This window comes from Salmo trutta, chromosome 15 (assembly GCF_901001165.1).
Source record: "Salmo trutta chromosome 15, fSalTru1.1, whole genome shotgun sequence".
NCBI lineage: Eukaryota > Metazoa > Chordata > Actinopteri > Salmoniformes > Salmonidae > Salmo > Salmo trutta.
Window position 1 is genome coordinate 33,546,705 of NC_042971.1, and position 26,317 is coordinate 33,573,021.

General features: G+C 41.2%; 2 protein-coding genes across 6 annotated transcripts in view; both read right to left on the reverse strand.

Annotated features, from left to right (window-relative positions):
- Nucleotides 1–337: 337 nt before the first annotated feature.
- On the reverse strand, nucleotides 338–15,076 carry LOC115148855 (adenosine receptor A2b-like). 2 transcript variants are annotated; one of them, XM_029691140.1, is made up of 3 exons: nucleotides 14,427–15,076; nucleotides 13,731–14,194; nucleotides 338–1,686 (listed from the first exon to the last, which is right to left on the reverse strand). In XM_029691140.1, the coding sequence occupies exons 2-3, from the start codon at nucleotides 14,048–14,050 to the stop codon at nucleotides 939–941; spliced, it is 1,068 nt and encodes a 355-aa protein (XP_029547000.1). In that variant the 5' UTR covers nucleotides 14,051–14,194; nucleotides 14,427–15,076; the 3' UTR covers nucleotides 338–938. The 2 variants fall into 2 exon arrangements, with proteins under 2 accessions (XP_029547000.1, XP_029547001.1); XM_029691141.1 differs by lacking the exon at nucleotides 14,427–15,076 and having other exon boundaries at nucleotides 13,731–14,231.
- A 7,656-nt stretch (nucleotides 15,077–22,732) lies between these two features.
- Nucleotides 22,733–26,317, reverse strand: part of LOC115148857 (cytospin-B) — a 170,042-nt gene continuing 166,457 nt past the window's right edge. For all 4 annotated transcript variants that reach the window (XM_029691144.1, XM_029691142.1, XM_029691143.1 and 1 more), the window contains one exon: nucleotides 22,733–24,348. In XM_029691144.1, the coding sequence (XP_029547004.1) occupies nucleotides 24,259–24,348 (90 nt within the window). In that variant the 3' untranslated portion in view covers nucleotides 22,733–24,258. The remainder of the gene's footprint in view (nucleotides 24,349–26,317) is intronic.

Genomic DNA, 26,317 nt, shown 5'->3' on the forward strand with positions numbered 1-26,317 from the left:
TCTTTAAGCAATGGCTTTTTCCTGGCCACTCTTCCGTAAAGCCCAGCTCTGTGGAGTGTACGGCTTAAAGTGGTCCTATGGACAGATACTCCAATCTCCGCTGTGGAGCTTCGCAGCTCCTTCAAGGTTCTCTCTTTGTTGCCTCTCTGATTAATGCCCTCCTTGCCTGGTCCATGAGTTTTGGTGGGCGGCCCTCTCTTGGCAGGTTTGTTGTGGTGCCATATTCTTTAAATTTTTTAATAATGGATTTAATGGTGCTCCGTGGGATGTTCAAAGTTTCTGATATTTTTTTATAACCCAACCCTGATCTGTACTTCTCCACAACTTTGTCCCTGACCTGTTTGGAGAGCTCCTTGGTCTTCATGGGGGCGCTTGCTTGGTGGTGCCCCTTGCTTAGTGGTATTGCAGACAATGGGGCCTTTCAAAACAGGTGTATATATACTGAGATCATGTGGCACTTAGTTAAATAAAGTCCACCTGTGTGCAATCTAATTATGTGACTTCTGACAGTAATTGATTACACCAGATCTTATTTCCGGGGGGGGGTTATAATTTTTTGAAACAAGTTATTTTTTGGACTAATTTGTGTATGTCCATTACATGAAATCCAAATAAAAATCTATTTAAATGACAGGTTGTAATGCAACAAAATAGGAAAAACACCAAGGGGGATGAATACTTTTGCAAGGCACTGTATATCATTATACCCCCACGCTTTGTTCTGTAAACATTTCTAATCTCACTTAAAATGGCATTAAAAAATAAAATACAACAAAAACATGAACACAGGTAGTGTTTTGAGCTACACGGCTGGCCTGTAGCCCCACCTATGAAGTAAAGGGTCAATGGTCGGCAGGACATGTAGGCAGGACTAGTAGCCTCATGCCCCCGTTGCCTGCCCTTACAGTAAAGGCTCATGCCCCCTGCAACCCCACCCCTCAGAGTAATGGGTCAACGGTCATGTGGATCTGGTCTCTGTTCCGCCTGCTTCCATTGGAGGAGTGGAGGTAGAGCTCCTCCCTCTGACACATGACTTGACGCGTCAGGATCTTGCGGAAGGTGTTCCTGAAGTCCTGTATGCGGTAGGCGTAGATAATGGGATTGACAGCGGAGTTGGCGTGCGACAGCATGATGGCTATGTACATGACTGGGGCCGGCTTGTACAGGTCCTTGTAGAACAGAGTCAGGCAGTTGAGGATGTGCACGGGCAGCCAGCATAGGGCAAACAGCCCCACGATGATGGACAGAGACTTGGCGGCACGGATCTCACGCTGAAGCAGCCCGTGATGGTGGCTGCCCCTATTGCTGCTCACCGAGCACTTGAGCTCAATTTGGTGCATCTGCTTGCGGGCCACAGTGAAGATCTTCACATAGATGCCCAGCATGATAAGCAGAGGAGGCAGGACGCAGCCAAAGAAGTTGAAGTAGACCATGTAGTGCATGTCCACCACATTCTCAAACTGGCAGGCGAGCTTGATGCTGCTCAGATCGTCCACCAGAGGGGCGATAGTGGTACTGGTTTCCCCCACAGAGCTGCCATTTGTCAGGCTGCTGGAGACATTCTGACGGCAGGAAGTAACCTTCAGGTTCCAACCCAGGAACGGGATGAGGCCGATGACAAAGGACAGGATCCATAAAATAGCAATGATTCTTCTGGCCCTCGTGCCTGTCACCAGCTCCTTGTACCTGGATAGGGGGACGTGCAGAGACCAAAAAGACAGTGTTAACATCTGTGGGGGTTATACATGGGTCTTATTTTCTGTTCCCTAATAGTTGTGACCGAGTGCCCTTAAAGGCCACAGTGGCCTTCTATCAAGCATTCTGGCACTAATGCTGCACATTCATTCATGAATAAAATAACATAAGGAGTAACAGAAAGACAATAGAGAACAAAAACATGCGGTCCTAAAAGTTCTTCCAACTGAACATTATATTAGGTAGGGCCTGTGACAGGAATAATCTATCATTTCCATGATATTTCCTAAAGCAGGATACCAACAGATAACGAGATGTCATTCCAGCAGACTTCTATCGATCGAGGTCTGGGTGAGAATGCCATTGGGCTCCATGTGTTGGAAGACATATGGAAAACATATTGATATCAGCAACACATTGCTGTATGTGTCTCACAGTGTAGACTATCTACATCCTGTCTGCTTTACACAGACACCAGGTATCCTGCTGTACATGTAGCCTCTCTTTGCCTTGTCATGTGCTCTGTTCCAGTATCTATAGCATACCACTTATGAAGCAATGTGTTGTATTGGGAATGCATTCAAAGTGGTATGCTAGTATGGATATTGGAATGTTATGTAACCCATGGTTGAATCAATGTAAGGGTCTGGATAATTTGTTTGTGACACTCTCAGAGCAAACAAGCTGTCTCTGCTGCATTGAACTGGATATTGCAGAGAGAATAAGAATTTGGCAATTTGAGCAAGTAAGATGTTGCATTTCACTGAGCACATTTGCACATTAACTTAAGAGACAGGGATGTGATAGGAAAAATCCAACTCGTCTCCTCTCTAAGCATGATGTCTGCAGGACCTAGCCCAGTCACACTGAGGTTAGCCTTAATAGCTAGCATATGAAGAAGGATGAGATACAAATAGAACAACAGTCCATCTATACAGTGTTGAACACATAGACAAATAAGGGGTGCTTATATTTGTCCTGTTTCACATGTGTGTAACCTGTGTGGTATGACTGAATGACTGTCAAATGGAAACGGCTACTGCCACCAGCTAGGTATATTTAGAACCACTGTTTTGCATTGAGCCACAGATTTCTCAGGCTAAATCATGACAATACAGCAGATATACAGTAGATAAAAGGATAATCATGAGACAATACAGCAGATATACAGTAGATAAAAGGATAATCATGAGACAATACAGCAGATATACAGCAGCTAAAAGGATAATCATGAGACAATACAGCAGATATACAGTAGATAAAAGGATAATCATGAGACAATACAGCAGATATACAGCAGCTAAAAGGATAATCATGAGACAATACAGCAGATATACAGTAGATAAAAGGATAATCATGAACTTATTGTCAGTGCTCATGTGATTTCACTTGCTTTGATTATAGCATGTAATAATGGCATGTACTGTATAAGCATGTAAATTATATTTCCACATGATATTTCCTATAGTACAACAAATATCAACTACTATTAAAAAGAGACAGACTAAGAATTTAGTACAATGGGGAAAATAACTTTTTGGTTTTATTCAAGAAGAGGAAGTGGTCATTGTCTGCTGGAAATGTTTTTTCCCCCCTCGTCATGAAACAGATGCTTTTTCACGTGGTCAATTTGCCAGTAAAATTACTGTCAGCCATGTGCCATTTCACGGAAGTTTAGTTTCACAGGTAGCAGCAGCTCATTTGACTGATAACCCTGTAGCCCCTCAGACGTCAAAGCCTCAAAACAGACTGGGACTTTTGGGATGCAGCAGTAAATGATTAATCATGGGTCCTACCTCTGTCCCTATTTCTCAATTTCCCATCCCTCTGTCCCTCACTGAAGGATGATGTGGCTGTGGCCCCAGTGACATTAATAATCTACAGACAGCCATGGCCATGCTTAGGGACCTGAAGTGATGGGCCCTAAGGCTATAGGGTGGACCCACACATCACACTTCTTCTCTTTTCTTACCATCCATCCATCTCCGTCTCTCTCCTCTTATGTCCCTCAGTCCGCAGCCATGCTTAAGTTCTTGGAGGGATGGGCCCTAAGGCTATTCATGTGTTGCATGTTTCGTCACAATATTGTTTTGAACATTTGTTTTAGACTGATGCCCAACTGAGCATTCTACTCAATGATTCATCAATGAGCACTGATGAACATTTCATCAAAAGGGAATTACAGTGGCTTGGAAATACAATTCCATTCAAATGGAGGCAAATAATTAGTAGTAAAACCTTTTGATGTCACCAGATTGCCTTTAGATGCAGTATAACAATAGCTAGTTAACTAAAATTGAGGGGAGGACACCGGATTTTAGCTGCTAACATTAGCATTCCTAGCTATTTTTTATGAATTTTGCTAGCTAATGACAACATTGCCATCTGTCTAAAGTACATTTGACGACATGATAATGAAGGCAAAGTTGTTTCCTACTAAACATTTGACTACTTTAGCAATGTAATCGTATTTCCTGCCACTATAATGTAATTTAGACTAAACAGTCATTAGCCTTCGTCCAGAATGATTGGGCTTATCACGATTTTAGGGCACCACTGTTGGAGAGAGGCTTGAGAACGTACATAACAATGACATGACGCGACCCGAGTGATGGAGGTGGGTGGGTCCACAGCACGCATCTCTCCATCTTTCTTCTTCTCTAACCATCCATCTCTCTGTCTCTCTCCTCCTCTTAGTCCTATAACCTTTCAGCTAAGAGAGGTATGAGTTCGAGGCAGGGACTATTATCTGGGGGGTAGACAGCCCTCTCTCAGTCTCTCTCACACACTCTCTCTCGTGCACCCTCTCACACACACACACACACACACAGTCTCTCTCTCTGCTTCTCTCCCCTACTCTCTCTGTCCCTCTCTCTTTCTCCCACTCTCCCTCTGTCCCCCTCTCTCTGTCTCTGATGGGTTTGGTGGCATTCCTCTGCAAGGGCCAGTGAATTGTCGGCTGAGCGGATTAGTTCTGGCATGACGACAGCATGCTGGCATCGTCTCTCGGTCTCCCTTTCTTCTGTTCCTTTCTCCCCACACCTCTCTTTTCTAACCCCGCTGTTCATGTGGTTCCGCCTGGGGCACATTGCAGCCCACAAACTTCTGCCAGACTAGTACAGTGTCAACAATCACTTCACAGCACATCCGCTTTTAAAAAAAAAAGTATAACCTCAAAGGGAAGAGGTGTTTCTCTTTGCTCCACTGGCAACCCCATCAAATTTTGCCTACACTTAAGATTTGCATGCAAAATACGCAAATATCCTGCCCTCACATGGCATATGGCACCAGCACTAATTAGAGATCCACCCAAGAGATGTGCGATATCTCTACGTGAGATAGGCCTATTATCTGTCGTTACAGGCCAAACTAATACAGATTCATAACAGGAGTTAGAGGCTTGGATTCATGGCGATGAAGTGCCACATATTGTGAGCACAGCCCATCTCACTCTAGGCTGTATCACAACCAGCCGTGATTGGGAGTCCCACAGGGCGGCACACAATTGGCCCAGCGTCTCCGGGTTTGGCCGGGGTAGGCCGTCATTGTAAATAAGAATTTGTTCTTAACTGACTTGCCTAGTTAAATAAAGGTTAAATAATATTTTTTTTTTTTTTAAATAGATGAGAGTAGGCCTGACAGCAATACTCTCACATAACCCTGGATCTATGCTAATATGAGTGAGGTCACTCAGTATGGGTACGCCTTCGTTGAGCGTAGTCACAAGGATCTCCTATCACACAACGTCTGTGGTAGACAGACAGGAGCGACAGCCAATAGGGGGGACCCCCACTCCTTTATAAAGCGCTGTTGCTCCATCTCGCCTCACTTTCCATTCTTCCTTATGAGGTTGTAATACTCCTAAATATTCTCCTCAGCATCAACTTGGACTAATGCTTTCTTGCTAAACTGTTCACAGGCAAAAGGTAAGGATTCGCTACAGAGCTTAGGAATTAGGTTTCTCGTCAAGATGATTGAGCACTTTTGCCGAAAGGAACATTTACTTCTCAGTCTCTGGCCAGTTAGCTGCACACAGCTAGCTCTGACCCAACAGCCGACCTAACTACAATTTTGTGCTGCTTATTCCCATCGAGGAGGAAGAAAGGATAGAGATGAGAGTCGAAGCTAGCTCACGAAGAACGCACATTCTCTTCAGCTAGCAGTGTGCTAGTGTGAGCCAGACTACTAAACCTCCGGCGAACGCTAGCTTGCTATGCCAGGACTAGCTAGCTACACAGATAAGCATTGGCGAACACACGACTAGATGTAGCTCCATCTCTAGCTCTCTCTACCTACACGGTAGCATCCCTACTTTTTTTAATGTATTTTTTTATTTCACCTTTATTTAACCAGGTAGGCCAGTTGAGAACAAGTTCTCATTTACAACTGCGACCTGGCCAAGATAAAGCAAAGCAGTGCGACACAAACAACAACACAGAGTTACACATGGGATAAACAAACATACAGTCAACACAATAGAAAATAATCTATATACAGTGTGTGCAAATGAGGTAAGATTAGAGAGGTAAGGCAATAAATAGTAATTACAATTTAGCAATTAAACACTGGAGTGATAGATGTGCAAAATATGAATGTGCAAGTAGAGATACTGGGGTGCAAAGAAGCAACAAACAAAAAAATAACAATATGGGGATGAGGTAGTTGGATGGGCTATTTACAGATGCAATGATCTGTAAGCTGCTCTGACAGCTGATGCTTAAAGTTAGTGAGGGAGATCTGAGTCTCCAGCTTCAGTGATTTTGCAATTCGTTCCAGTCATTGGCAGCAGAGAACTGGAAGGAAAGGCGGCCAAAGGAGGAATTGGCTTTGGGGGTGACCAGTGAAATATACCTGCTGGAGCGCGTGCTACGGGTGGGTGCTGCTATGGTGACTAGTGAGCTGAGATAAGGCGGGGCTTTACCTAGCAAAGATTTATAGATGAACTGGAGCCAGTGGGTTTTGCGACGAATATGAAGCAAGGGCCAGCCAACAGATCGCAGTGGTGGGTAGTATATGGGGCTTTGGTGACAAAACGGATGGCAATGTGATAGACTGCACCCAATTTGCTGAGTAGAGTGTTGGAGGCTATTTTGTAAATGACATCGCCTAAGTCAAAGATCTGTAGGATAGTCAGTTTTACGAGGGTATGTTTGGCAGCATGAGTGAAGGATGCTTTGTTGCGAAATAGGAAGCCGATTCTAGATTTCATTTACAGAGCTTAATAGCACCTTCGCTGGCCGGTCTTGCCTATAGGTACTGCGGTTGTGGGAGATGATCTAGCCTGTAGAGCAATGCACCGCGTGGTTCTCTACAGTTACTGTGTGCCACCTACAACCAGACTTTTAGCCCCAGGCTTGTAGCTCACTCCAACAGAGTTATGGCTACCTCTTCCCAGTGTGCTTGCAATAGCTAGACTGCTAACCTACGAGGTGAAAGCTAGCTAGCTACCGACAGGACTACTAGCAACACAGCTACGCGTCGGCAGCACATGCATGGGCCAGGTTTTTCCATACCAGGGCTATGGTTAAGCAATGAGGCCATTAACCTATGGGGTGAACGCTAGCTACCAAACGCCAGGACTAGCTCCACGGCAGTGAATCCTCATGGGTTCACCTGTGAACAGTTTAGCTGGAAAGCATTAGACCAGGTCGGTGCTGAGGAGAGTAATTACGAATATAATGAATGACCTTCTAAGGAAGAACGAAAAGTGAGGCAAGCGGGAGCGACGGCGCCTTATAAAGGAGTGAGGGTCCCCCCTATTGGCTGTTGCTTCTGTCTGTCTACCACAGACATTGTGTGATAGGAGTTCCTTGTGACCACGCCCAACGAAGGTGTACCCATACTGAGTGACTGAACGATTATTTGAAATGGAACTGGTCTGGGGAATGGAATTATCATCGACCCTTTAATGCAACCTAGAGCCATAGAGTCAATGTATTGCTTGGATGCAAACTTTGAATAATGCTGGTGTGGGAGGCTACACTTTTGGGTTTTGTACAAACAGAATGAATTTGAATTTCCTTCAGTAGTGTTGCAGAAGTGTGATAGTAAACCACTCCTCACCATCTTTATCCTATTCACGCTCATTGTTGCTGTATTTACATCACATCTGTTGTGTGTGTAGTAAGGAAGACCTGTTGCCACATCTACTTCCTCTCATGCCATTAAATAACTGGAAAAGCCAAATGACAAACTTTATTGAAACAGCCTCACAGTGTTTGGGGCTCAATAGTGGCAAGTCATTATGATGTAAGTCCACACACTTAGTTGCAATGCCATCCTTAAAAAATAAAAAGCCTCTGAAAACATTTTAGTCTCAGTAGCAGCATAGAGGAACCCAGCTTTTCAAGGACGCAACACTGGTTCTTTCGAAGCATAGAGAAAGACGTGGGGCCTGAGAACAGAACTGAAGAGAGACAGCTAGGTGAAGAGGCCTGGCAGGTTTGTTAGCTGGGAACATAGTAGCCAGAGGTTATGCCATTGGATCTTTTCCTCTAGACAGTCTGGTGTGTGTGACAAATACAGAAATAGCTTGAGAAACATGAAAAGAAAATAAAGGCCCTAAAATGTTTGAGTATGTGCGCATGTGTGTAGTCAGTGGGTGCCGAACAGAGCGCCATCTCGCAGGGTTTGAAGTATCTCGTCTGCCCTTTCACATCCACCAGAGTCAGCTGTGAAAACAGTCTGATCTAAGGAAACTACAGTCCCACAAGACTAAGTCCCTGCTGACCGAACACACACAAACACTAAAGAAATGGCTAGAGAACAGTAAATTGAGCTGACCGCACACTCTTCTCATTACCACGCCACGTGTGTGTGATGTGGGTCTGAGTCTTGGTTAAAGGGGCAAACCGTAAAATAGAAAATCATGTTTCAATCTGGCTTACTTTCTGAAAGGAATGTTCTTGTTGACTATAATGCATTTGCTGGCATAGACGGGTTAGCTGACAACGTCACGAAAACGATGTGCGCTTCAAAGGGGCAGAAGGTTGTGTGTTATGGTATGTAGTGAATCGTAAGTGGCTCGTTTGATATTTTTATTGATACCAGGTCCTGTTTTGAGATGTTTTCTGATGTTACGTCTATGCTAATATGGCTAACATTCGCTAGCTAGCTAACCAACAAATGTAACGGTGTATTTGAGAGACAAGTGCTCATTCAATAGACATCGGAGACGAAAATATAGTTGACATATTATCAACAATCTAAGCCAACCCCGTCTGTTTTGCCCCATAGTTGTGCATGCATCAGTTTTGTTGCTAAACAACTAACCCGTCTATTGAGCAGCAACATTTATGTATGTGATATATTATTTTAATAACATCCCCCTGAAGAATAGTCCATCTGATTTTTCACCCATCCTGGGAATAACATATTGGGAAGGGGATGGTAAAGAATGCTGTTGCTTTACTGATTAAGTTAATTCTTGGAAAACCACTGTACATGGAAAAGCAACCGTTTGCCTTGTCATTTCACACACACACCAGCACTGAAATCTGATGTGGTAGCAAGTAAGAGGGCTTCTTACAAAATGTGATAAGAAGTCCTGTGAGCAGGAAAAACTCCTGGCCTTAGTTACAGTGGGGTCAGAAATGATTGCCACCCTTGTTAAAGATGATCAAAAATGAATGTCTAAAATAAATAATTCAAATACTGAGCTATATTGTATGCAAAAAAATGGGAAATTACATTATTTTATACTAAATCAATTGCTCAGAGAAAGAGATTGTTAAAAACAATTCTCAAAAAAGGTAGGAGTCCAAATTATTGACACCCTTGTTTTCAATACCTCAATTTGCGAGGATAACAGGCACTGAGCTTTCCCCAAAAATGTTTGGGAGGGAACTTGGACCATTCCTCCATGCAGAATCCTTCCAGATCCTTGATATGCTTTGTCTATCAATTCAAACCACAGGTTTTCAATGGGTTTCAAGTCCAGAAACTGAGATGGCCATTGCAAAATGTTGATTTTTGTGGACAATTAACTATTTCTTTGTGAATGTGTGCGCGCTTGTGATTATTGTCTTACTGGAAGATCCACTTGCGGCTGAGTTTCAGCCTCCTGAATCCTGGCAGAGGCAACCAGGTTTTTGACTAAAATATCCTTGTACTGGGTAAAGTTCATGATTCCGTTTGACCTCAACAAGAACCCCAGGACCAGTGGAAGAAAAATAGCCCCGTAACATCAAAGATCCACCACCATATTTTGCAGTAGGTATGGGATTATTTTCTGCTCATTCATTCTCATTTTCATGCCAAACCCACTACTGGTGTGCGTGGCCAAAGAGCACTATTTTCATGTCATCTGACCAAAGCACCAGTTCCAATCCAAGTGCCAATGCTTTTTAGCAAACTCCAGGAGTTTACATTTGTTGGGTGACATGAAAATAAAGCTCTTAGGCCATGCTGAGACTTGTCTGTAAGTGGATCTTCCAGCAAGACAATAACCCCAAGCACACATCAAATCCACAAAGAAATGGTTTAGCCACAAAAATCCACATTTTGCAATGGCCATCTCTGTCTCCGGACTTGAAACCCATTGAAAACCTGTGCTTTGAACTGAAGAATGTAGTCCATAAGCACAGACGAAGGATTTCAAGGATCTGGAAATATTCTGTATGGAGGAATGGTCTAAGATCCCTCTCAATGTGTTCTCCAACTCATAAAACATTTTAGAAAAATGCTCAGTGCTGTTATCTTTGCAAGGTGAGGTATTGAAAGGCAATGAAAACAGGGGTGGCAATAATTTTACCCCTACTTTTTGAGAAAAAAATATTTCTTGTTAAACAAAATACTTCTGTGCAATTGTATTAGTATAAAATAATATAATTTCAAAATGTTTTTAGCATACAATATAGCTTAGTAATTTAATTATTTATTTTATACAGTAGTTTTTGCTCATCTTAATCAAGGGTGTCAATAATTTCAGACCGCAATGTCTACTGAAAGGCTGTGTAACCTTTTATACTGCAATAAAACATGTAAAAAAAAACAGCTCTGCTACCACCACTGTGCTCCTCTGCCATCACCAGCTCTATATCAATGATGACACGAAGGCCAGCAGGCTAGGTATCGATCAAGTGGGCCCATTGTCTCAGAGTCTGAGGGAGAGAGGTGTGATGATCTATTATAGCGCCTTTTAAAGTGTACCAAGGGTGGTGCCTCACAATCTACATCAATATACCATGGGAAAATGATCTACCTTGCAAAATGTATCTACTCTAAAGCTGCTTTTCCAATGATCTACTGCTGCTTCTCCAATCTCTTCAGACATCCAATCTCTTCAGACACCCACTGGCCAGAGGCCAGTGCCCCCCAAACCATAACATAGGTTTCATAGGGTTATCTACACAATCAAGATTTACAGTCATGAGTGAGACCTCAAGAATGCTTTGGTTCAGCTGTGTGCTGTAGCCTGTATGCGTAAATGACTAGTCTCAAGCTACTTCGACTGCAGGTTTTTGAAGTTGACTTGTCTTTGGAATTCTCAGGGTAGAGCAAGGAGGTGCATTCTGGGCTCCATTTTCGGCTGGCGCCAAGGAGGATAGTTTGCAATTTTGTCATGTAAAAACTGCCGCACTGGCATTTTCCAGCCCTAACGCCAGGTTTGGCAGTTTGCCTGTCTTACATCAGCTCACTTGCGCAGAGGTGGGGCAATATTTGAGGTGTTTCCTTAAAAACGAGCAAATGTGACAATTTTATGCAGCGCTAATGGGAAGTTAAGATACCTTTAAGACCTTTTTGTGTAACACAGTTGATGATGGCATGGATTTTGAGAGCTGAAGCGCAGCCTATCCAGCCATGACGCACAGTGCCCATGGAAGGAAGATGTGCCTTTTGTGCTGGTTTATCTCGTATTTAGAAACAAAACAAAGTGATTGGTTTCCCCCCCAATTCGTTTAATTTGATTAAAACCAATCATTGTCCACCCTCCCCTTAATCAAGGCTGGTTTAGCAGCATTGCATATGTGTCTTTTTATTCTGGCCATTTGCTAAAAGTACACAGAACAGCGCAAACTAGCTCTAACCAGAATAGAAAGGAGTGGGAGGCCCCTGGTGCACAACTGAGTAAGAGGACAAGTACATTAGAGTGTCTAGTTTGAGAAACAAACGCCTCACAAGTCCTCAACTGACAGATTCATTAAATAGTACCCGCAAAACACCAGTCTCAACGTCAACAGTGAAGAGGCGACTCCGGGATGCTGGCCTTCTCGGCAGAGTTTCTCTGTCCAGTGTCTGTGTTCTTTTGCCCATCTTAATCTTTTGTTTTTATTGGCCACTCTGAGATATGGCTTTTTCTTTGCAACTGCCGAGAAAGCCAGCATCCCGGAGTCACCTCTTCACTGTTGACGTTGAGACTGGTGTTTTGCGGGTACTATTTAATGAAGCTGCCAGTTGAGGACTTGTGAGGTGTCTGTTTCTCAAACTAGACACTTTAATGTACTTGTCCTCTTGCTCAGTTGTGCACCGGGGCCTCCCACTCCTCTTTCTATTCTGGTTAGAGACAGTTCGCGCTGTTCTGTGAAGGGAGTAGTACACAGCGTTGTAGAAGATCTTCAGTTTCTTGGCAATTTCCCGCATGGAGTAGCCTTCATTTCTCAGAACAAGAATAGACTGACAAGTTTCAGAAGAAAGTCTTTGTTTCTGGACATTTTGAGCCTGTAATCGAACAAATGCTGATGCTCCAGATACTCAACTAGTCTAAAGGACAGTTTTATTGCTTCTTTAATCAGAACAACAGTTTTCAGCTGAGCTAACGTAATTGCAAAAGGGTTTTCTAATGATCAATTAGCCTTTTAAAATTATAAACTTGATTAGCTAACACAATGTGCCATTGGAACACAGGAGTGACGGTTGCTGATAATGGGCTGTAAGCCTATGTATATATTCCATTCAAAAAAAAGTTTTTTAAATCAGCTGTTTCCAGCTGCGCCTGGCACCTACTACCACACCCAGTTCAAAGGCACTTAAATATTGTGTCTTGCACATTGACCCTCTGAATGTTACACATACACAATCCATGTCTCAATTATCTCAAGGCTTAAAAATCCTTCTTTAACCTGTCTCCTCCCCTTCAGCTACACTGATTGAAGTGGATTTAACAGGTGACATCAATAAGGGATCATCAAATCTAGATGAAAGCTATCTCATGGAAAGAGCAGGTGTTCCTAATGTTTTGTTCTTTTTTAAGATATGTTATGTGTACAAGAAAAATACAGTAGACAACAAATTCTCAATAAAATGCACAAGATATCAGTGGTGTAAAGTACTTAAGTAAAAATACTTTAAAGTACTGATTAAGTATTTTTTGTGTATCTGTACTTTTTTTTTACTTCACCACATTCCTAAATAAAATAATAAAGTACTTTTTACTCCATACATTTTCAATGACACTTAAAAGTACTTGTTACATTTTGAATGCTTAGCATGACAGGAAAATGGTGCAATTGACACACAAGAATACATCCCTGGTCATCCCTACTGCCTCTGATCTGGCGGACTCACTAAACACAAATGCTTCATTTGTGTGTTGTAGTGTGCCCCAGGCTATCCTTATAAGCTATTTTAAATGATTTATACTTTTACTTTTGATACTTATTTCAAACCAAATACTCTTAGACTTTTACTCAAGTAGTATTTTACTGGGTGACTTTTACTTGAGTCATTTTCTATTAAATTATGTTTACTTTTACTCAAGTATGACAATTGGGTACTTTTTCCACCACTTTAAGATACATATATATATCCCATAACATAAATATATATCCCAAAACACAAAGGTTTTTGTAAATTTGTTGTCTACTGTATTATTCTTGTTCTTTTTTAACGCCATTTTAATCGTGTACATGATAGGCTACTGCAACACATTTTCCCCGTAAGTAAAGTATTCCTAGTTGACCTGTCTTGAAAAACATGTCTATTTTTCTGGGCTTTTCCTTAATTACTTGTAAGTATATGCTATTCATTTTAAATCACAAAACACAGACGCTCGATGTCTGTCTAGCAATGAAAATCCAAAATAAAAAGGTACTCACCTGAGGGGTATAGTGATGGCCAAATATCTATCAATTGCAACTGCAAGGAGGCTGAAAATTGAGCTTTGAGTCAGTACCAAAACAAAACAGGCAAGAAAAAGACATCCATAGAAGTCCAAAAGGATACCGATGCTTATGGTTATGGCAAAGGGGATGGCAAGGCAACCCACCAAAATATCTGCCACAGCCAAAGACACCAAAAAGTAGTTAGTTGCTGTTTTCAGAGTGGTGTTGATGGCGACAGACCAGCAAACCAATACATTGCCAGATATGGACAAAATTGCTATTAATATCTCAAATACTATGTAGTACGAATTCATCTCCGCAAATATTTCAGAACATTAGGTCGGTCTTCGAAAATAAGTGTCATGAGGGACACTGTTCTAGTGGGTCCAAAAGAGAAATAAAGTATTTTTGCAATAATCCAAGAACATTCCAAAAGTATGGTTTGCGTAAACAGCCATCTGTAAAAAGGAAAAAGAACATTGGATACTTTACTTTTCTCCAAAGCAAACCCTGTAATTACAATTGTTTGAAATGTGAATTATTTGCGACTTCGTATCTGTTATCATGAATCTAACAAAAATGCGATAGTATGCTACTACAATCACTCTAACCAAGCCACATGTTATCAAATATACATTCAAAACATAACTTATATCTGCAAATAATTTCTTAAATAGCTTTGTTGCTTACCCCTCTTGAAACAGTGCATTATTTGCTAGTCCTTTACTTGTGCGCCCGGTCCCTTCAAGCCAAGCATCTGTTGCGCGGCGGTTGTGAACAGTAGTATTGTGGAGATTCTCTACGTCACATGGTTTTTCAAGTAACGAAGAAATGTCATTACACAAAGTAGGCTAGCCACGCCTCAAATTCAGCGATTTCTACAGATGCTGTAAACAACAGCTCCACTTTAATGAAGCTCAGACAAGAGTTATCACTTTTTAAAGCGTATACGCACCTATTAAAGTTGGTGTAAACAATGAACCAGCATGCTTTCAGCTTGATGTAGTCGTTTTTTCGTTTTTTATTGTGCTGGCAATAACCCACTCAAGACATCTACATCTTTTCATTTCAAGGCCATGCCTCCACCGATGTCTAAAATGTGTGAATTGATTCATACACGAACTCCCACCCAGTTGTTCTCCCTCAGCAGCCTGGTCTCATAGACTAGACGTAAAATAGTAAACGTAGGTCCAGGACACTGATATTAGAATGATTATGTTACATTTGAAAAAAGGTTATTAAGGCAACGAAAGGAGGGTGGTTGGTCGGGGTGGATTGTTAGGCGTGTAACGCAAACGTCTAGTGACCCAAAGGTTGAGTGTTCAAATCTCATCACAGACAACTTTAGCATTTTAGCTAATTAGCAACTTTTCAACTCTAACCCTTCCCCTAACCTTAACCCTAACCCCTAGCCTAGTTCATGTTAGCCAGTTAGCAATGAAGATATGTTCAGTCTAGGATCATTTCCTTCTTTTACACTGAACAAAAATATAAATGTAAAATGCAACAATTTCAAAGATTTTACAATTCATATAAGGAAATAAAATAATTAGGCCTTAATCTATGGATTTCACATGACTGGGAATACAGATATGCATCTGATGGTCACAGATACCTTAAAAAAAAGGTAGGGGCATGGATCTGAAAACCAGTCAGTATCTGTTGTGACCACCATTTGCATCATGCAGAACTTCACAACTCCTTCACATTGTGTTGATCAGGCTGTTGATTGTGGCCTGTGGATTGTTGTCCCACTCTTCTTCAATGGTTGTGTGAAATTGATGGATATTGGCGGGAATTGGAACACGCTGTTGTACACGCACAGAGCATCCCAAACATGCTCAATGGGTGACATGTCTGGTGAGTATGAAGGCCATGGAAGAACTGGGACATTTTCAACTTCCAGGAATTGTGTACAGATCCTTGTGACATAGGGCCGTGCATTATCATGCTGAAATATGAGGTGATGGCGGCGGATGAACAGCACGACAATGGGCCTCAAGATCTCGTCACGGTATCGCAGTGCATTCAAATTGCCATCAATAAAATGCAATTGTGTTTATTGTCCTTAACTTATGCCTGCCCATACCATAACCCCACCGCCACCATGGGGTACTCTGTTCACAACGTTGACATCAGCAAACCACTCACCCACACGACGCCATACACTCTGTCTGCTATTTGCCCGTTACAGTTAAAACCGTGATTCATCTGTGAAGAGCACACTTCTCCAGCGTGCCAATGGCCATCAAAGGTGAGCACTGAAGTCGTTTACGACGCCGAACTGCAGTAAGGTCAAGACCCTGGTGAGGACGACGAGCACGCAGATGAGCTTCCCTGAGACAGTTTCTGACAGTTTGTGCAGCAATTCTTCAGTTGTGCAAAACCACAGGTTCATCAGCTGTCTGGGTGGCTGTTCTTAGATAATCCCACAGGTGAAGAAGCCGGATGTGGAGGTCCTGGGCTGGCGTGGTTACACTTGGTCTGTGGTTGTGAGGCCGGTTGGACATTTTGACAAATCCTCTAAAACGATGTTGGAGGCGGCTTATGGCAGAGAAATGAACATTCAATTCTCTGGCAACAGCTCTGGTGAACATTTCTGCAGTCAGCATGCCAATTGCACAATCCCTCAAAACTTGAGGCATCTGTGGCATTATATTGTGTGACAAAACTGACCTTATTGTCCTCAGCACAAGGTGCACCTGTGTAATGATCATGCCGTTTAATCAGCTTCTTGATATGCCACACCTGTCAGGTGGATGTATTATCTAGGCAAAGGAGAAATTATTACTAACAGGGATGTAAATACATTTGTGCACAATATTTTTGTGCATATGGATAATTTCTGGGATCTTTTATTTCAGCTCATGAAACATGGGACGAACACTTTACATGTTGCGTTTATATTTTTGTTCAGTGTAAGTGTTATTCATAAAGGATTGTATGCAGGATATGGAGAATGCACTCACCTGTTTGTAAGGCACGCACCAGCCTGTCTGCACTATGAAGTAACTTTAGAAATCTATTAGGATATAACAATGGCCCTGACGGCATTGTGTTTGACCAAATACAATGCTATTTGTCTGTAAACAAGTTAACAAAATACTTTCATCATGCTTATAGAGAAGGGCACTCACCATGTACTGCACTGACTCAAATAACTGATGATTGGTTTCAAAGAAATTGATAATAAGAAGATTGTGGGAGTTATACTGTTAGATTTCAGTGCAGCCGTATTATTGACCATAAACTGTTGTTGAAAAAAACGTATGTGTTATGGCTTTTCAACCTCTGCCATATCGTGGATTCAGACCTATCTCATAGAACTATAAGGGTTTTCTTTAATGGAAGCGTCTCTAATGTCAAACATGTAAAGTGTGGTGTACCGCAGGGCATCTCTCTCATAGCTAATGAAGTCTCTGAAACCCTTAACAAAGAGTTGCAGTCTGTTTTGGAATGGGTGGCCAGTAATAAACTGTTCCTGAACATCTATAACACTAAGAGCATTGTATTTGGTACAAATCATTCCTTAAGTTCTAGACCTCAGCTGAATCTGGTAATGAATGGTGTGGCTGACAAGTTGAGGGGACTAAATTACTTGGCGTTACCTTAGATTGTAAACTGTCATGGTCAAAACATATAGATTCAATGGTTGTAAAGATGTTGGCCCAGAACAGATAATCACGTCTTGCTCTTCATTGTAATCAGAGGGTTGATATAAATACTATGCGTGCCATTCTCTCTTGGATAAGAGTTGAGGAGAGACTGACTGCATCACTTCTTCTTTTTATAAGAAACATTCATGTGTTGAAAATCCCAAATGGTTTGTATAGTCAACTTACACACAGCTCTGACACACACAGTTACCCCACCAAACATGCCGCCAGGGGTCTTTTCACAGTCCCCAAATCCAGAACAAATTCAAGAAAGCTTACATTATTATATAGAGCAATTATTGCATGGAACTCCGTTCCATCTCATATTGCTCAAATAAACAGCAAACCTGGTTTAAAAAAACAGGTGAAGCAACACCTCATGGCATAACGCCTCTCCCCTATTTGACTTAGATAGTTTGTGTGTATGCATTGATATGTAAGCTACGTGTGCCTTTTTAAAAAATGTATGTAGTTCTGTCCTTGAGCTGTTCTTGTCTATTGATGTTCTGTATTATGTCATTCTGTATTATGTTTCATGTTTTGTGTGGACCCCAGGAAGAGTAGCTGCTGATTTTGCAACAGCTAATGGGGATCCTAATAAAATACCAAAATACCAATACCAAACCATTTAAATCATCATTATACTGCTCTCTAAATCAGTGGTAATTAAACTTTTCCAGTGGGAACACCATTTTTTTTCTACAGAATTCATTGGAGCCCATCCCCAAGTCTAATGACACCCTTAAAATTGGTAAATTAAAATGTGTACATCAACAAATTTCCTTCAATTCATTACATTTTCATCTCAAAACTAACAGAACCAATACATACATTTACTCAACAACAAAAAAATTCTCTCCAAATTTCTCAAAAAAGTTCATATATTTATATATAGTGTCCCATACAATAATCTGTACCCCCATACAATAATCTGTAGGCTAAGTCACTCTCTGGTCTGAATTTTCTTGTAGGGGAGACAGAATCAGGAGTGCACTGAACTCTAAACAGAAGGTAGTTAGTCGATCCAAGCAATCCACAGATGGTGTTTAGCTAAAAGGAAGCCTTTACAACATCTATTTCACCAGTCACTTGTATTTCAAATACTTTGGTTTGTTGCTGAAAGTTGGATGTCAAGAGGAAACCTTGGGGTTCTATTCAATCATCGCGGAAGTTCAGCTTTACAGCGTGATTGTAATTTAAAGGCAATGTTCCCGCTTTAGCGGAGCCTGCATTCATGGTAAACGCTGCATATGTCGGCTCAATTGGAAATTACGCTTACATTTCTAGCGCATAATCTGTAAAACTTCAGCGTTACAGATTGAATACAGCCCTAGTTAGCTGTTGACTGATGTAGGTAGCAGCTAGGTAGCTAGCTAACAAGAAAACAAATCAGGAATAGGGACAAAGCAATGGACAGAAACAACTCACGTTTGTGAAATAATCAATCTGCATTTATTGCTGTTATAATAAAGAGCCATAGTAGTTCCATAATGCTTTTCCAAATCCTGAATCCATCCAAACTATTTGTCTTGGTTAAGTTGCCGCCTGGGTAAAATAAAGCAAGTCTGCTAGCCTCTTATGGCTAGGGGGCAGTATTTTCACGGCTGGATAAAAAACGTACCCGATTTAATCTGATTATTAGTCCTGCCCAGAAACTAGAATATGCATATAATTATTAGCTTTGGAGAGAAAACACTCCACAGTTTCTGAAACTGTTTGAATGGTGTCTGTGAGTATAACAGAACTCCTATGGCAGGCAAAAACCTGAGATGCTTCTGTTCAGGAAGTACCCTGTCAGACCTTTTATTTTCTTTCTTTAACATCTCTTCCAAAAACTAAGGATCTCTGCTGTTACGTGACACTTCCCACGTCTCCAATGGAGTCTCAGAGCCCGGGAAAAACAGGAATGACGTAATTCAAAGCCCTGGCTGAAACAAAGGAGAGCAAAAGCTAAGTGGTCACTCAGTGGACTAAGCCTTACGCTCGCGACCCGCCCCGCCCCCGGCTTTCGGTTTTTCCCTCAGTATACAGACAGGCAGATTCCCGGTCGGAATATTATCGCTTTTCTACGAGATAAATTGCATAAAAATTGGTTTTAAACAGCGGTTGACATGCTTCGAAGTACGGTAATGGAATATTTAGATTTTTTTTGTCACATTCTGCGTCATACTCGTGGCCGAGATTTAGCGTTGGGATAGTGTCTAGAACGCACGAACAAAACGTCTTGATGGAACATAACGATGGATTATTTGGGACCAAACCTACATTTGTTATTGAAGTAGAAGTCCTGGGACTGCATTCTGACGAAGAACAAGCAAGGTAAGAACATTTTTCTTATAGGAAATGTGATTTTGGTGAAGGCTAAACTGGTTGGGTGTCTAAATAGCTAGCCCGTGATGGCTGGGCTATGTACTTAGATTATTGCAAAATGTGCTTCATCCGAAAAGCTATTTTAAAATCGGACATATCGAGTGCATAGAGGAGTTCTGTATCTATAATTCTTAAATAATTGTTATGCTTTTTGTGAATGTTTATCGTGAGTAATTTAGTAAAATCACCGGAAGTGTTCGGTGGGAATGCTAGTTCTGAACGTCACATGCTAATGTAAAAAGCTGGTTTTTGATATAAATATGAACTTGATTGAACAGACATGCATGTATTGTATAACATAATGTCCTAGGTGTGTCATCTGATGAAGATCAAAGGTTAGTGCTGCATTTAGCTGTGGTTTGGGTTTATGTGACATGATATGCTAGCTTGAAAAATGGGTGTCTGATTATTTCTGGCTGCGTACTCTGCTGACATAATCTAATGTTTTGCTTTCGCTGTAAAGCCTTTTTGAAATCGGACAGTGTGGTTAGATAAAGGAGAGTCTTGTCTTTAAATAGCTGTAAAATAGTCAAATGTTTGAAAAGTGGACGTTTTCGGATTTTAGAGGAGTTTGTATTTCGCGCCCCGCCCATCATTGGATATTGGAGCAGACGTTCCGCTAGCGGAACGTGTAGATGTAAGAGGCTAGCCAGTAGGTGGGATGTAGAGTTGGTAGCTCATTTGAATATCCAAGTGCAGCTTGTATATAACAGCTTTTTAACATCCTTAATTATACTTTTTGGGAACGAAATCTATTTAATTCACATTGGAATTAATTCTAGGTTATACTTCATAGAAACCTGCAACACTGGACAGCTACTTTAATGATTGAAAATGTGAATGTGGAGAAGATCAAGACACAGGACACCTGTTACATGTTATAAACAAGGCTTTAGATGACAAGCGATCTCATCTAACACACATGCAGGCACATACACACACACACACACACGATAGAGAGTGTGAGAATGACCAGTGATGATTGACAAAATACTTTATTTAACAATATCCATCTGTCACTTCCACCTCTGAGCAAATCTCAGAAATCTCTCTCTGTAATAGAAAACGCTCACATACAGTTGAAGTCGGAAGTTTACATACACCTTAGCCAAATACATTTAAACTCAGTTTTTCACAATTCCTGACATTTAATCCTAGTAAACATTCCCTGTCTTAGGTCAGTTAGGATCACCACTTTATTTTAAGAATGTGAAATGTCAGAATAATAGTAAAGAGAATGATTAATTTCAGCTTTTATTTATTTGATCACATTCCCAGTGGGTCGTAAGTTTACATACACTAAATTTCTATTTGGTAGCATTGCCTTTAAATTGTTTAACTAGGGTCAAATGTTTCGGGTAGCCTTCCACAAGCTTCCCACAATAAGTTGGGTGAATTTTGGCCCATTCCTCCTGACAGAGCTGGTGTAACTGAGTCAGGTTTTTAGGACTCCTTGCTCGCACACGCTTTTCAGTTCTGCCCACAAATTGTCTATAGGATCGAGATCAGGGCTTTGTGATGGCCACTCCAATACCTTGACTTTGTTGTCCTTAAGCCATTTTGCCACAACTTTGGATGTATGCTTGGGGTCATTGTCCATTTGGAAGACCCATTTGCAACCAAGCTTTAACTTCCTGACTGGTGTCTTGAGTTGTTGCTTCAATATATCCACATCATTTTCCTGCCTCATGATGCCATCTATTTTGTGAAGTGCACCAGTCCCTCCTGCAGCAAAGCACCCCCACAACATGATGCTGCCACCCCTGTGCTTCACGGTTGGGATGGTGTTCTTCGGCTTGCAAGCCTCACCCTTTTTCCTCCAAACATAACGATGGTCATTATGGCCAAACAGTTCTACTTTTGTTTCATCAGACCAGAGGACATTTCTCCAAAAAGTACGATCTTTGGGCCCCATGTGCAGTTGCAAACTGTAGTCTGGCTTTTTTATAGTGGTTTTGGAGCAGTGGCTTCTTTCTTGCTGAGCAGCCTTTCAGGTTATGTCAATATAGGACTCGTTTTACTGTGGATATAGATACTTTTGTACCTGTTTCCTCCAGCATCTTCACAAGGTCCTTTGCTGTTGTTCTGGGATTGATTTGCACTTTTCGCACCAAAGTACGTTCGTCTCTAGGAGACAGAATGTGTCTCCTTCCTGAGCGGTATGACGGCTGCGTGGTCCAATGGTGTTTATACATGCATACTATTGTTTGTACAGATGAACGTGGTACCTTCAGGCGTTTGGAAATTGCTCCCAAGGATGAACCAGACTTGTGGTAGTCTACAATTTTTTTCTGAGGTCTTGGCTGATTTCTTTTGATTTTCTCATGATGTCAAGCAAAGAGGCACTAAGTTTGAAGGTAGGCCAATTGACTCAAATTATGTCAATTAGCCTATAAGAAGCTTCTAAAGCCATGACATCATTTTCTGGAATTTTCCAAGCTGTTCAAAGGCACAGTCAACTTAGTGTATGTAAAATTCTGACCCACTGGAATTGTGATACAGTGAATTATAAGTTAAATAATCTGTCTGTAAACAATTGTTGGAAAAATTACTTGTGTCATGCACAAAGTAGATGTCCTAACCGACTTGCCAAAACTATAGTTTGTTAACAAGAAATTTGTGGAGTGGTTGAAAAACAAGTTTACATGACTCCAACATAAGTGTATGTGAACATCCGACTTCAACTGTACATTTCCTGCATCATTCTCACATTTCTGAGCACATATATAAATAAATACTGTACTTCCTTTATCAGAAACGAACTATGACTGAAGCTAAACGTTCAGGGTTGTTGGTTCATTACGGATTGTCTCTCATGGTACATTTGGATGACATCTTCGTAATTGTCCTAGTTTCAACACCTTTTGCAGTGATGTTCCCTCGACCATCCCCAGTATGATAGCTACAGCTGAAAGAGGCTTGCTGGAGACAAAATCATATTGCTGTGCAAAACCCCAAAACAACAGTTGCTAAAGGACACCATATAATGGTTTAATTGAGTCAGTCAGTCAGGCCCACAGTGCTTAAACAGCGACGACATTCCTTATTAATAATAACACATTTTCATTAAATAGTGTGACTGTAAAATATTATTCAGAGCTACATGTAGTGTTGTCAATTCATTGTAGTGCCAATAGATGGCAACTTGGGTCTGTCTCGTAAACAAAAACAAAGGCAATGGTTTCTTTTGGACAAACGGAAAGCAGTCAATTTGATTTAATAGGCTTCTCATGTAAAACCAAACTCTTCCTTTAAAGGGATAGTTCACCAAATTATTCGTTTCCATACGCTGTAAGCCAGTGGTATTCAAATTCGGGGTCGCAACTCCTAGAGGCGTCGCGGGGGATGTATTTATTGGTTCATAACATTTGATGAGCGAGATGAAAATGTCATGAATTGAAGGTTATTTGTTGATGTAAAAATATACATTTTCAGATTTTACGGTTGTGTTGTTAGATTTGGGGATGGGTGGGTCAGCAGAAATTCTAGTTGTTTGAAAACCCCTCAAAGGATTGAAGATCCATAACATTTTTGTTGTGATGGTTTCATTCAATGTTTCATTCAATGTGTTTTATTTTATTTTAGTTCGTTTTGGAGTCAAAGATAATAGTTTCAGTATAGTTTTAGTTTTTCAAACGGGTTGTTAATTATTTTATTTCAGTTTACTCAATCATTTATAATGATTTGTTTTTGTTTTAATTTCTGTTTTAATTTACCACAATAACCTTAGTAAGTAGTCTATGGAGACGGTATGACAGGAATCCATGCTTTGGTTTAGTTTCCCTGGCGCTGTTTCCAAATGATAATGTTTTAGCACGTGTGGCACAAATCCCATTCAAGTCATGGTATTAGCATTTTTCGCCAATCATGTTTAAATCATCTATAAGTGACTTTGTTGAGCTCATAATCCCTTTTCAGATACTTTCAGATAATATGGACATGTGCGAACAATGCTAATATCGGTACCATGACTTGAATGGGATTTGTGCCACAAATGCTGAAACATAAGCATTTGGAAACAGTATCAAGAAAACTAAACCAATGCATGGATTGCTGTCATACCTTGTCCATAGACTGCTTACAGGATAAGGACACCAATATTTAATTTTGTAATTTGGGTGAACTATCCCTTTAAAGTATAATTTCTAAATAATCATTGGACTTCAACATAAAAATAAAAAATAATTGCATCATGTCTTTCCATGTAAGGGCTAACAACAAGGTTTTATATTTCTTATTTGCAGTAACAGATCTCAGCATTCTAACACAAAGTGCCGATTGTACCATTATGTACGTAGGAGTTAGAAAGACAGTAACTCCAAGCAAGTTCAAACTGTTAGTGTTGAGGAGCATGTGAGGGTCAGTTGAGGGTGTTCAGTCAGTGTGTTTGAGGAATAAGGGTTCTAGGCTTCCATGTTGAGTGAAGGGGACATGGACTGTACAGAAAGTGCTGTGGTGCATCCTTTCTTCCTCCTCCTCCGCCCCCTGTTCTCTGGTCAAGTCTCAAAGTACTTGTAGATCTGAGAAACGTACTGCATGACACTCTGCCAGTCCGGTCTGTCCGTGTGCATCAACTCATCAATGTCCTGAAAGGACACACAGACATATAGACAGAAAAAAACAGTTCACTCAACTATTTGATGTAGGAGCATAATACAACATTTCACACGTGGATGCTATACACTGAGTGTACAAAACTTTTGGAACACCTTCCTACTGTAATATTGAGTTGCACCCCCTTTTACCCTCAGAACAGCCTCAATTCGTCAGGGCATGGACTCTACAAGGTGTCGAAAGCGTTCCACAGGGATGCCGGCCCATGTTGACTCCAATGCTTCCCAAAGTTGTGTCAAATTGGCTGGACGTTCTTTGGGTAGTGGACCATTCTTGATACACACAGGAAACTGTTGAGCAACCCAGCAGCATTGCAGTTCTTGACCTACTCAAACCAGTTTCCCTGGCACCTATTACCATACCCCATTCAAAGGCACCTAAATCTTTTGTCTTGCCTATTCACCCTCTAAATGGCACACATACACAATCCTTGTCTCTATTGTATCAAGGCTTAAAAATCCTTCTTTAAACTGTCTCCTCCCCTTCATCTACACTGACTGAAGAGGATTTAACAAGTGACATCAATAAGGGATCATAGTTTTCACCTGGATTCAGTCTATGTCATGGAAAGAGCAGGTGTTCTTAATGTTTTGTACACTCAGCGTATATAAACATGAACAAATTCTACATACATTATATAATATACAAGATTGATTTTCATCATTATCGATTATGCAGATCAATTCAAACTCAGTCTGGACAGAAAAAGTAGTGTGCGTGTGTGTGTGTGTGTGTGTGTGTGTGTGTGTGTGTGTGTGTGTGTGTGTGTGTGTGTGTGTGTGTGTGTGTTTTTGTGTGCGTGCATGCCTGCGTGTGTTTGTGTTGGTACACAGATTTGGATCTCAATCCTTGGCCACTGATCGTGGCTCAGACACAAATCAGGTTCGAGATAATAATGGTGAGAGAGAAAAAGACAGTGAAGGCTGAGCCTTAGAGACACAGACAGGCCAGCATTTACAGGGTTAGGATACCTGTCTTGTCCGGTGACACTGCCGTCAGAGCAGCCCTAGCCAGGGTTGGGTCAGCTTTACATAACAGCCTTAGATTTAGTAGTGTTTAGTAGTGAGTCACCACCACTATACTGTTTACTGTCAAATGTCTGATGTAAACAATCAGTCTGCTGGGATGAAACTGTATGTTTGATTTCCAAGGCAATGGCATAGACCTGGGGAACCCATAAACAATCAATATATCTGTCTCTAACATGGTGATGTGTTTTTCTCACTCCACCTCATGAAGCTTGAGGGATGATTATTCTAAGACTGGGTTGGTTGGCAAATGTCTTCCAGTGGGGTTGGACTTCGTAATGTCATGGCAATCCTGACGTTCCATTGTAACCTCAACTATGACTTCCCCTGCACTAATAGCAGAGTGAAGTGAACCCTAGTTTCACATTAAGCACTTAAGCCTGACTTAATTCCTTATTTAGGTCCCTCGGGTCTGTGAGTGCTTTGGATTTTAACTGTCCTTGAGATTTGTGTATTTGGAAAGTTCTCTCTCAGGGAGCAATTTTAACATTTGCATGGGTTTAAGAAAGATGCAAGGACCCAACTGGGATCCTGACTGTAACAAACTTGGGTTCAAATACTATCTGAAATCTTTCAAATACTTTGAGTGTTTGTCTTAGCCTGTCTAGAGGGCCAGCTGGGCAGGGTTTGCACTTTTTAAACTAGTCTATTAGGTCCATAGTGTCAGGCATGCTCAATCAAGCCCATGTAAAGTATTTGCAGTGATTTCAAATAGCATTTGAACCCAGGTCTATGATCCTGATTATCCCAAGCACCCAGCTACCATTGCGTGCCTTGCTCTTCGCATGCAATGAGGGCAAAACGCCACTAAAGAATGTAGGACATGGAAAATACCATTGTCAATCAAGTTAAGTTAATGTCCAGAGAGCCAACATACACTGTCATAAAGCACACATAGTGTACCAATGCCTAC

Excerpts from the sequence above, each read along its gene's own strand:
- LOC115148855 (XM_029691140.1), bottom strand. The coding sequence starts at position 14,050 with ATGAATTCGTACTACATAGTATTTGAGATATTAATAGCAATTTTGTCC. Across the intron at positions 1,687-13,730 it reads GCCATCACTATACCCCTCAG|GTACAAGGAGCTGGTGACAG; the intron begins GTGAGTACCTTT and ends CCCCCTATCCAG.